A 12676-nucleotide genomic window follows, 5' to 3' on the forward strand; every position below is an offset into this window, starting at 1 on the left:
CCTGACAAAACCTTTCTAAGGTTCAGAGAATTAGAGATATTCATGGGTAATTGAACTCAACTCTCCACCAAAAGCATATTAAATTAAGTAAAGATAGTTCAATTTCCGCATCCCGCTCTTAATTCATGGTTAACTTCAGCCTATTTATTGTACTGGAAGTCTGCTTACATTTGTAATTAATTCTTCTTCAAATAATTAAATGTTCAAGAGTGTGTCCAAATGACTTTCCAGATGATTTATTGGGATCTGTTCAGTCTCTGCCTCCTAAGTCCCCAAGAAATTCCTTGGGCAGCAGAAACACATACATTATTTTTTTTTAGAACACGTCAGTTTCTGCGGTGTTTTGAATCTTTCAAGATATGTTCCTTTAAAACAACTCTAACAAATTAAGTAATTAGGGTCATTTTTATTTCCACATCTTCTAGTACCAGAATATGCTTCCTTGAAATCGATTGTAGCTAATATGTATTTACATATTAATTACACTCATATATGGTGTTAAGAATTTCCTTTTTTTTTTTTTCCTACGTGATAACCAAATTACTCATAGAATTTTTCGGTTTTCATTTAAACAAATAATATGAAAGAACTTGGCCACTTGGGATAAACAAATTTCTTGTTATATGGAATGTAATAACTGTGTAAGAAGATGTAGGTAAGTAGACATGTTTTGCCCCTTTTCTACTGTACATTTGGTACACATTCTGCCTAAAGTTACTACCTATAAATATAGCAAATGCTGCACATCAGCTTTTTGATATCTGTCTTGTAAACATGGCTAAAGTCATGTTAATGGTATTCATGTACAACTTTTTTTTTAAGATTCGAGGAGGAAAGCTCATGATCACTTACACCCGCAAAAGTGATGCTGGCAAATACGTTTGTGTTGGTACCAACATGGTTGGGGAACGGGAGAGTGAAGTGGCTGAGCTAACGGTTTTGGGTAAGTGAAATTTTATCTCATCTCCTCGCTGTACAGTAGATCTCTTGCCACTTTGCAGCATCTTTATACAGGGAGAAAGAAATGACCTTCTTTAGAAGGTAGACCAATATTTTGGGCGGGTGGGAGAGGAGAGAAGACATGAGTAAAGCAGCCTGAGATAAAGTCCCCAAGACATGGGAGGAAAAGGGGGAGAAAACCCTAAACCTAGGGAGGGGCTTCTAGAAGAAGGGGACTATGTGGAATAATTTTGTAAATAATATTTCAAATTATACACGTCTTCACTGAACATCTAAGATGGTTTTTTAGTTTGTTTCTCTTTATTTGATTTTGAGATGGCTTTTTCTAATTTTAGAGAGACCATCGTTTGTAAAGAGACCTAGTAACTTGGCGGTAACTGTGGACGACAGTGCGGAATTTAAATGTGAGGCCCGAGGTGACCCTGTGCCTACGGTACGATGGAGGAAAGATGATGGAGAACTGCCCAAATCCAGGTACTGATCAGAAGTTAGCGGAACAATTCATCCATTCAGAATTTCTGTGGTTCTCATCAGACCAGCACTTGCATATACACCATTAGACTAGTCTCTTCTAGACTTTTTGTTCAGGGGCCAGAAGCAGGAGAGTGTCATGCTTCCTCTGAGGGTTTCACATAGGAACTGTAGATTCTTGACCCTGCCCTGCCCAGGGAACTCTTGTAAAATGTGATATTTTTTAAACAGGCTTCTCTTCTGTTCAACCAGAGCACAATTAATAGTAATTTCTTGCACGGGAGTAGATAGGAAAGGGAAGGGAGGCACAACATTAAAGATATAGGTATGAACCAATTTAAAGAGCAAGAGTCTATTTTCTTAGCTACAACACTACCAGGGAATAGTAGAAGTCAGAGTGTCTTGATATCTGTCAAGTCTTTAAATTGGCTAAGAGCAGAGGTACACTTGCAGCCTTAGGGAATGAGACAGTGAAATGAAGCTTTCGGGTATTGTTTTTAAGCTGTCTGTTCATTCATTCAGCAAACGTGTTGAGTCTTTGCTAGGTTTTGGGGTTACAGTGGCTTAGACATAGTTTCTGCTTTTCAGGAGCTCCCAAAGGAGATTTGTAAGGATAGATACAGAATAACATAGCAAACCCTTTGCCACCTAAAATGTAGACTGGTGGGAGTAGGAAATCAGGAGAGAATTCTCGAAGGAAGGTGACATGTAAGCAATGTCTTGAAAAATATGTCTAAATTTAAAAAGCAAGACCAAAGAGAAGAGTGTTCTAGGAAAAGAGACATTACAACACAGACTTAAATCTGAGAAAGAACATCACACATTTTGAGGGGTAGAAAGTTTAGCATAACTAGTTCATAGGGCATATAGCAAGAAGTTACGGGATATCAGGTTGGAGACACTGGGGCCAAATTATCAGGGGCTTTGTATCATCGACTGAAGAATTTTGAATCATATTGCATACACAGTGATGAATCGAAGGGATTAGAATGAACAGGATTCCTTCTTTTTTTAAAGATTTTATTTTTGAGTAATCTCTACACACAACGTGGGCCTCCAACTTAATACCGAGATCAAGAATTACATGCTCTACTGACTGAGCCAGTCAGGTGCCCTGAACAGGATTACTTTTTAAAGAAAATAATATTTTAGTACTATGGGTGTTACATTAATACAGGGAAAATCTAGTAGCAGGGTCACCCTTGTTGTTTTTGTCCAGATAAGGGATATAGATTGCCTGAACTGGAACATGAGCTACAGACAGGTATCCATAGTGGACTGAAATTTCTTTTATTTTTTTAATTTTTTTTTAATGTTTATTTATTTTTGAGAGAGACAGAGACAGAATGTGAGTGGGGGAGGGGCAGAGAGAAAGGGAGACAGAATCTGGAACAGGCTCCAGACTCCGAGCTGTCAGCACAGAGCCCGATGTGGGGCTCGAACTCACAAACCGTGAGATCGTGACCTGAGCCGTGGTCGGACACTCAACCGACTGAGCCACCCAGGTGCCCCATGGACTGAAATTTCTTAGACTAAACTGATGAATTGGATGATTTGTTAGATATAGAGCTGTTGAAGGAAGATATAGGTAGATTGTATTAGGATGAGTTGGTTTATATAATGGGGTAAGAAAAGAAACTTGTATTTAACATATGAAATATGAGATATCTATGGGATACAATGTCGAGCTATTAGTCAGTTGGGATTATGAATTTAGAGCTTCAATGAAATAGGGATTAGGAATGTTTGTGCAGCTGATCAATATATAAAGTACAGTTGCTGATATAACTCATGATATTATGTAGAGGAAAAAGAGTATTGAAGTGAAACTTCAAGAGAAACCCGATATTGAGGGGGAGAGAAGATGAGCCATGGCAAGTGAACTGTAGAATAAGAGCCTGGGTTCTGGTACCAACTCTACCACTAAACTAGCGGAGAACCGAAGACAGGTTACCTTACTTTCCTGTGCCTCCAGTTTCTCATCTGCAAAATGTAGATGATACTTTATAATACTTTACATAATTATTGTAAGAATTTTAAAAGATGAAACCTATAAAACAAAGTCTGACCTATAATAAGAATTTATCTAATAGTCACTGTCTGTTAATTTTAGTTTGGGGACAGCAGCTTGAGGAAACAAATGAATAAGTGCCAACTTTGCCCAAAATATTCTTTTAGAAAGTAGTTTAATTGTTTACCCAACATAAATATGAAAACAGGCTCTATCTTCATGCTTGCTTAGAGGAATGCCACATTCCACCTTTAGTTTTAAATTTTCTGAAGGGAACGTTGCATGTTGTTTATTTGATGCCTTAGATGGGTTATATTTCTAAATGATGGGATTTTCAAGTAGAAGGTCACTTAACTGTGCTTTTTGTGTTATGTCACTAGATATGAAATCAGAGATGATCATACCTTGAAAATTCGGAAGGTGATGGCTGGTGACATGGGGTCATATACTTGTGTTGCAGAAAATATGGTTGGAAAAGCAGAAGCATCAGCTACTCTGACTGTTCAAGGTAGGGTTTGGAGAAGCTTTTGTCGTGGTTGCTTTTTTATATCATGAAATATAATGTTGATATTAGAAGAAAATATTATCTATTTGAGTAGTCCACATTAAATATAGACTTCAAATAATGATATAAATATTTTATTTCAAACATAATTAAAAGAAGTTATTGTTTTGCCTATGGGAGCTCTGTAAGTGTTTGTGACAGGAAATTGAATTAAGTTGTTAAAATTACGGAGAGTATGTGCCTGAAATCTCTGGGTCTTCAAACACAGAGCCCTTCTAATCTTTTAATTAGATGACAGCTATCACCATGAAAACTTTTGTCTTTAAACGGAAACAAATCTACCATTCCTTCGGACCGCGCGCTTTCAAGGGTCTGTACAATTCTGAACCCAAAAATAAGAGAATTCTGTTTCCCTCTAAAATGTAAGACCCATCCACAGAGTAGGGACTTTTGCCACTTTCTTTTGTTCCTTCAGTCCTGTGACATAACAAACATTCAGTAAATAGTCGTTGAATGAATGAGTTGCACCTGCCCTTTGCAATTCTGATAAAGATTTATTATTTGATGTTATTTGAACCCAAATGGATGCCACATTCGATGGCTACAAGTTTTGAACGCCGGACTCCCATCTTAAACTGCTGTGCAGAAATGGTTCTTTCACTTCCTTCATATCTATTATCCAGATGTTTCTCATTTTCATGATCCCTGTTCTCCTTTCTTCATGATGCCATACCGATTATTTCTCACTGTCTCTCATCCGAGAACTCTCCCATTTTTTTTTTTTTTTCTTTTTAGGGACAAATTCTTTATTGCGGAATTTGAGAGACAATGACCTTTAAAACATACTTTGCTGGTGAATCCCTCCCCCTGTGTTTTGACTAGGGTATAGAGTAAACAGGGATTTGGGCCCTAAACCACAGCTTGTTTCTGGGTCTGACATTAGCAACACTTGTAGTTGTCATCTTTTCTGAACACTGGCTCCTCTAAGGCTATTATGAAGAAAAAGGTGCCTTTTGAGGAGTGTTTCTGTTGTGGGCTTTCTATAAAAGAGTTTTGTGGGCTTTTTACACTTAAAAAAAAGAAGAAAGAATATTCTCTTTCTGTCTGTAAAGCCATTATGTCCCACTTTGGGGTTTTTAGCTCAACCTCACAAAAACAAAAGGAAAGGAGGGAAAAGAAAAGATCAAGAACAAACATTGAATTTCTGAGGCCTAGACTACTTCTCTTTAATCTGAGTTAGACTTGAACTCCGTGTAAGACTAAAACTGTAAGAAAAGGAAACCCCTTTACGTTTAGAAAAAGCACAAATTTAAGAGATGTCAAATCCCAGTTCGAAAGCCCCCCAGAGGGAGTAAAAGGAGCCCAGGATAAGACAAGACATGAAAAGGTGTATCTCCCTGGTGACAGGGAGGTTGATTTGTCTCTCACATTAGTCAAAGAGATATGTTTCACTTTATGTTTTAAAGTCTTTTACCTCAGGAGTCTGATGCTTTCAATAATACCATTTTCCTGTATGTAGAGTGGGCATTGAAATCAAAATAGACTTTCTTCCTGCAATTTTATTAATTTTTTTTCTTCCTGTAATTTTAAACTAAGTCCAAAGCTAATTCAGCCTTAAGTTTTCCATATGTAATTCTTACTCCCGAAGCCTGAATTTCAATGGAAATTGGGTACAAATGATCAGATCCAGAAACTACTTTGGGAATTTAGAATATTTTACTTCAACTGCATTGGGTTTTCTGTAAACTTATGAAATATCTGTATAGTGCTGAGAAGGCATTCTTTTATTTAAATATTAAAATAAAATATGCATATTAACAACACTGTTAAAATATCTTTAACCATTCTAGAATAATATACATAAAATGCTTAAGAAAGTAACATGATTCCCAACTGCAGAAGATAACTAATCAAAAAAAACAGGAAACTTTTCAAAGGAAACTTGAGAAGTTGTATTTTTTTTTCTTCATTCGAGATTGAATACAGAAAAATACTACGTACTACAAGGGAAACTAATTTCAAATGAATCTATTTGATAGCAGGAAACAATTATAATAAGAAATTCAGTAGTGTAGTTCTTGATTTCTATATTTTATTTGTGGTTCATTTTTAACAGGAACTATTGGAGTCAGCATGGGCTCAAAAATAATCTTCCTTTCCTTTACCCTCATACAATAAGTATTTAATTTTGGGAGGTGATGTTGGGCAACAAAACTTTGTTCTCCAGATAGAAGTTACTAGAAAAAAAAATTCTTAAATATGGGTGACAATTGGATTTCATCCCCAGTACAGATATGATTAGTTCTAACATTTAAAAAATAAACTTGACTTGGAATCACTTCTTTCTTTCCACTTTTTTTTCTTGAAATCCCAATTCTATTTTCTTGGAAATTCTACCTGTATATATTCTTTAAATATTCTTTCTAAGAATTATCCTGTTTTTTGTACTAGTATAGTCTTCATAGTGGTTAGCATCGTAGTGGACATATAGGAGGTGTATTATCTAATAAATACTTGTTCCAATTTGAAATATGAATATGGACTTCAACCTTCTGCTTGAGTGGTAAAAATATCATAAAGACATCCTATGGTAAATTCAGAAAGCTACCAGTGGCTTTGATTCTGAATGCTAACAGTTAGGTTCTGTTGGATCAAATTTGAAGATACGGCCATCTAACAATGGCTGCCTAGTAGTCTGTGTTTGAAAGGGACTAGAGCTAAACCTAGGACTAGGCAGAGTGTCCTAAACTTATCAGAAGTTTGTTATCTGAGCTTACTTACAAATCTATACTTACTGAATCTTATTAAATACACCACCTGTCTGGAATGCCCTTGGAGAACCTAATTCAAGAAATCTGTGTCTGAACACAGAAAGCTGTTATTTTATTTTATTTTATTTTTTGGTTTGTTTTTGAAAGTAAGCTCCATGCCCAACCTGGGGCTTTAAGTAATGACCCCATGATCAAGAGTCACATGCTCTACCAACTGTTTTGGCCAAGTGCCCCTTTATTTTTTATTTTAAACAAGCAAGTTCATGAATCCCTGGAATAAAGACATACTTGAACTGAAAAAAAAAAAAAAATTAAAGGACTTCAAAATTTTTCTTTAGAGTTTGGGTATTATCAGGGCTGGAAGAAATGTATTGCAAAAAATTGTGTAGCTAAGAGCATAGACATTAGAGTCAGAATTTAGCAGTTTCTATCATTTACTAACTGTGCGACCTAGAAAAGGTGATTTAAACTTCTTGAACCTCAGTTGCCCCGTGTATAAAATGGGTATGGTAATACCAACCTCAGAGCTTTTATAAGGATTAAATTATATATAAAATTATTTAAAATATTGTCTTACAAAGTATATGTTTCGTAACTAAGAAGCATATTCATATTAGTTCATATCAATTCATATTGATAGCTTTATTGCTTATTTTAATAATTATTGGTTATTTAGTACTGTTCAGATAATTCTAGACAGATAGGGTTTTTCTTTTTCTGCTATTATAATTGAGAAATTGAACTAATATAGTCATGATAATTTGTGATGTAAAATTATTCAAAACTCTTCTCAAATATAAAGTATTACATTTTCATTATGAAACAAAATTTATTGGCCTTTTTGGTAAGTGGGTTTTGTGTGTGTGTGTGTGTGCCATCAAAGCTCTGGTGCTAGATTTACATTGAACTTTTGCAAAATAATTAGATAAATTAATGAAAATAATGACCATTAGGCAATAGAAATCATCAAAAAGATTACATTTTATGTTCAATGGATTTGTTGTTTTGTTATGTTTTCCAATCATTTGGATTCTCAGCACCTCAGGTTACCTTTGCTTAAAATAGGGTGTTTCCTGGTAATTCTTTCCAAGACCTGGTCATATTCTGAAAAACTACTTATTCTTCTTTATGACCACCTGGAAGCTTCAATTAATCAATCAACCCATGAATAAACTATGAGGTCACACCCTGTTATTAGCAAGTAACAGCACCCCTAAGACCTATACCACATACATATCTTAATGTGACATTGGATGGATTACTTCTTCTGGAGCAGGCAAATACCAAGTTATCGAGCCAAATCAAAATGTTGATTATTTATAACATAGCAGATTTTATTTTACTCTTGAAATAGGCAAATAATAATAAAATTTGTCAATATTAAGAAGTTTTCGGGGTCCCTGGGTGGCTCAGTCGGTTGAGCATCCGACTCTTGATTTTGGCTCATGATCTCACAGTTTGTGGGTTGGAGCCCTGTGTCAGACTCTATGCTGGCAGTGCAGAACCTTCTTGAAGTTCTCTCTCCCTCTCTCTCTGCCCCTCCCTGCTCTCTCTCAAAATAAATGAATAAACTTTTAAAAAATTAAAAAAAAGAAGTTTTCAGTTAAAAATATGTGCAGCCTGGACTCCATAAATATTTAGGCAGTTCTTCAAAAAGAATATCCAGATTCCTTTAACTTGCATGTCAGTTTTGGTATATCATTGAAACTGATTGTCAGAATGAAACGCAAAGACTGCAGTAATTTGATTTTCTTGAAAAATAATTAATGTCTATTATATAACCAATAAAAATGGTGAAATAACACTGTTTGGAATGATTACAACAGAAAAGTGTTTCTGCTTAACTCCCAGTTAACCAGAAAATTCAGTTAGCGTAATATTCTCTTATTCAGTGGAATAATTTGTTTTGTTATCTATAAATTTAAACTAACATCAACGTTATTATATTTATACTTAATGTGTGTCTGCCCCTACTTTCCTTCTATGTGTATAATGTCTCCACACCTCCTCAAGAATTCTCTTTGTGAACCTAAAATACACACAAAACATCAGGCATCTTTTTAATGTCATCTCAGTTTTGATCGATTGCATTGTTATATTTGCACTTTAACGTCTCAATTTGACAAGTGTCAGGATTGTAGGCTTTGTCTTGGTAGGAATGAATTCTCTTCTGAACTTGTGTTTTATATTGTATGATGACCCCATCTTTGAAGGCAAAAGATATATACTGTGGTATTAATAACCATTTCATAGGTTGTAACATACCTATAAAATATAAAATCTAACCAGAACAAAATAGATGCATAGAGGCTCCCTGCCAGGTTTTTAAACAGTGTGCCATTGAAAGGGCTAAAATTTATGCCTCTGCTTGGTGTTCTGAGAATGGTCACAGGTTTGTTTCATATTATTTTACTATCGTAATCTAAACCTATTTATTAGGCCTCTGTTAGATGTTTGCCAGGTGGACCCTGAAGTTCTTGAAATCACATGATAGCTAAGTTTTATTTTTTACTGGTTTTTATTTGTGAACCAGTTCATGGTTAATTTAAAAAGTGAGTCCCCGCCCTTCCCCTCTCCCTCCCCCGCAACATACATTCACTTTGGTTGAAGTTAGCCTTTGGGAAAAGCATGGTGAATACAGCTTCAATGCACTAAATGAAAAATAAAGGAAGAAAAATAATTTTACTTACTACAGGATTAATAACAAGCCCTTTGAAATGAGTAATTATATGTTTATGAGGACAGTCATGTTGATAACTTTTTAAATAATTCCATTTTTGAGGAGTGCTCTCCTGAGGGAAAGGTAGAGGATGAGGCCACACAGAGTTTAGTTGAAATTCCGCATTTCTCCCATATCCAAGTCTGTGCTCTGCCTCTAAGAGTCTGTCTGATTCTTTGCTTCAGTGATATTCATTGCTTAAACAAGGCAAACTTGAGGGCATTATCAATCTTTCCACTCCCTTTGCAACTTTATAGATAAAGCAGCTATTATTACTGTCACAATTTTATTTCCAAAGTGAATTTGTGACTCTGTCACCAGAATGATCATGTTCCCATCACTGTGTCTGTCACAGGAAACCAGACTGAAAACAGACTTCCATACCCCAGCCATTCTCCAAGCAATCACATTTTATCTTTGCTGACTTGAACCATTAAGAAAATCTAATCCCACTTTTGTTTGTCTGTCTTACAATAGGAACTAAAAAAGACACTTAGCCCCCTCTTTTCCCTTAGCCCTGAGTGCTGGGCCAGTCCGACACAGAAAGCTGGACATTTAGATCTTACTTCACACCTCACTGCACTCCTCTGCAGACCGCTCACAGGGACCAGTTATTCTTTGAAGCTCAAGAAACAGTTGCTTTTCTGCCCTTTCAGCAGCAGCTCTGTTAAAAGAAAAGGCAGATGCCAAACATCTCTAAACCAGGTGATGCTCTGCTCCCAGACGAGTGGGATTTCTGTGAAATCCCAGCTCTTTTCTGATAAGTGCTTGTCCGTTTTTCTTCCTTTGATGTGAAATGAATCCATTCTCTCAATTTCGTCACCTGTTTTATTTTTTTAGTGATAATATATGGTACCATGAATGACATTGCTGTCTCTTTAAATTTATTGTTGGCGCACAGTAGGAATATTCAAATGAATCCTCAAAAGGATGTGCATTCAATTCCATTCTGAAGAATTGTTAGTTGTCTGGTGCTTCCCATAAGTATTTATGCCTACTATGCAATGAAGGAACAGAGTGCTTCCTCATTAGGATTGATTAGCCACTGACAGCTTCTGGAAGGCTGAGCCTTAAAGTCTGAGATTGACATGAGACCAGGGAGACACAAAGGCAGAAAAAAAAAGACCCACACTGTCTTTTGGCTGACTTAATTGCTGCTAATGGGATGTTTCCTAGAGCTTCTCTCCTTGCTGCTGGTGAACCACATGCTTCAAACAAGCAGCTTTGCTGAAATATCTCGGGCGCTACAGTTTATGATTGACCCTTACTTCGTGTCCCAATGAACTAGGAATTGAAGAGCAGTTACAATTTTCAGTAAAACAAGAAGCAGCTGTCAGAGGCTTGTCTAAGCTTTCAGATTTCTACTAACCCAGAGTGTGAGTATTAATTCACAGGAGATAATAGTGATGCAGTGAAAATGGGAGCAGAGAAGGAGGCAGAAAGTGAATTCTGTCCTGTTTGCATCAGTGGAGGCCAGGACAGCCGGCAGCTACATGCCAGTAGATAGATAGCTCAGGGGCTGGGTCGGGGTCATGCTTGACTCTCACACTTCTCCCATGTCAGTGGTCACAAAATCCTACTTGTTTTTGCCTTTTAAATATTTCTTAACCCTCCCACCACCCCTCTCACCTTCACATCACTATTTTCATTCAGGCCTTTGTCGTCTGTTAATTTCTAATCGGTTTCCTTGCCTCCATCTTGCCCAGTGGAACCCATTCTCCAAACAACAGGTTCATCCATCTAGAACACAAATCTGAACATTGTCATGGTTCCATCTCTCCAGGGTAAGACCCAAGATACTTAACAGTGCTCCTCTTGGCCACTCAGTCCCCTCTCACTACTCCCTTCAGTGAAGGAGCACTCCATTGTTTACTTTTTTTTTTCCATGCACTACCACCATGTGGCTTACCTCCGGGCTTTTATGTTGGTCCCTTGGTCTAAAATGCCCTATCCTCTACCTGCCCTGTCTTCTACTTGCTAATTACTCCTTCCTTAGACTCAGCTCAGGTAAGCATCCTCGAGGAAGCATGATACACAGGCCTCACCCATGAGCAGGTCAGGGATCCCCCCCTTTGATGTACCTGCTGGGTGCTGTTTGCTGCCCTTGCTGCATTTCAGTGTTTGCCCCACATGACTCTGAGTTCCCTAGAGGAACACTGTGTTCACTTTATCTTCTCAGTCTTTGGGGCATCGTTGGTGCTCATATCACATCTTCTGTGTGGGTGAATCAAGGGAAAGTCATTCAGTTTGAGTTTCAGTGTTCTCTTTTGTTGAAAAAATATATATACATATAATGTAAACAAACATCAGTGAACTGATAGGAGATAAAATAATAATTAACAAAATATTTCTATGCTCATAAAAGTGGTTTGAGTATTATGAAGTGCTTATGGAAGAGCAATTGTTATGACTACTTTTCTCATCAGCTCCTTCCAAAACAATTAAAAATCCATCAGATTCTCGGTAGTATTTATTTTTTCCATAGAGATTTGAGTATTTTGGTAGCTGATTAATGTAGAGTTTGGTGAGCGTTTTCTTTTTCTGCAAAGATAATTTTCAGTGGCTCCTTAGGATTGAGATCTATATTTGAAAATTAATTCTTAATATTTCTTCGGACAGTCTTTTAAGGAGACATCTTTTTTTTTTCCCTGCTACTATTAGGAAGCATTCTGTAGAGTAGAATTGCAGTCTTTAGGTGCCTGGGTGGCTCAGTCAGTTAAGCATCTGACTTCGGCTGGGGTCATGATCTCACGGTTTGTGAATTTGAGCCCCGCATCGGGTTCTGTGGTGATAGTTAAGAGCCTGGAGCCTGCTTCGGATTCTGTGTCTCCCTCCTTCTCTGCCCCTCCCTGGCTTGCTCTCTGTCTCTCTCCCTCAAAAATAAATAAACATCTAAAAAAAAAGAATTTCACAGTGTTTTCCTATTAGTAAAATAGCGGTAAAATATCTCCCTCATAGGATTGCTGTGGGTGATTCAGTGAGCTAATAGATATGAAATGCTTAGCACATTGTGTGAACCATTTAGATACTCAATGAAACTAGGTGATATGAAGGATGATGATTAGGGGGTGCTCACTTCAGTGATCTGTCTTCATGTGTGAGAATAAAAAATTCATATGTCTTCAGTGCTCTTAGCTGCCTATCCCTAGCTGTATAAAGAGAGTTAAGGTCTGAGTCACATGTGTGTCTCCTAAAATATTTTACATAGGCACACAATAAACACTTTTCAATAAACAAGG

The 12676-nt window shown here is 36.8% G+C and overlaps 1 protein-coding gene across 9 annotated transcripts in view; it reads left to right on the forward strand.

The window, feature by feature from the left end:
• The window catches only part of ROBO1 (roundabout guidance receptor 1), a 1149709-nt gene that overhangs the window by 1034714 nt on the left and 102319 nt on the right, over positions 1–12676 (forward strand). For all 9 annotated transcript variants that reach the window (XM_086675711.1, XM_086675709.1, XM_086675710.1 and 6 more), the window contains 3 exons: positions 823–943; positions 1296–1434; positions 3823–3950. In XM_086675711.1, coding sequence (XP_086531837.1) covers positions 823–943; positions 1296–1434; positions 3823–3950 — 388 coding nt within the window. The remainder of the gene's footprint in view (positions 1–822; positions 944–1295; positions 1435–3822; positions 3951–12676) is intronic.

The sequence above is a fragment of the Puma concolor genome, chromosome C2, assembly GCF_028749965.1.
Source record: "Puma concolor isolate L17-30 chromosome C2, mPumCon1.1.hap2, whole genome shotgun sequence".
Taxonomy (NCBI): Eukaryota; Metazoa; Chordata; class Mammalia; order Carnivora; family Felidae; genus Puma; species Puma concolor.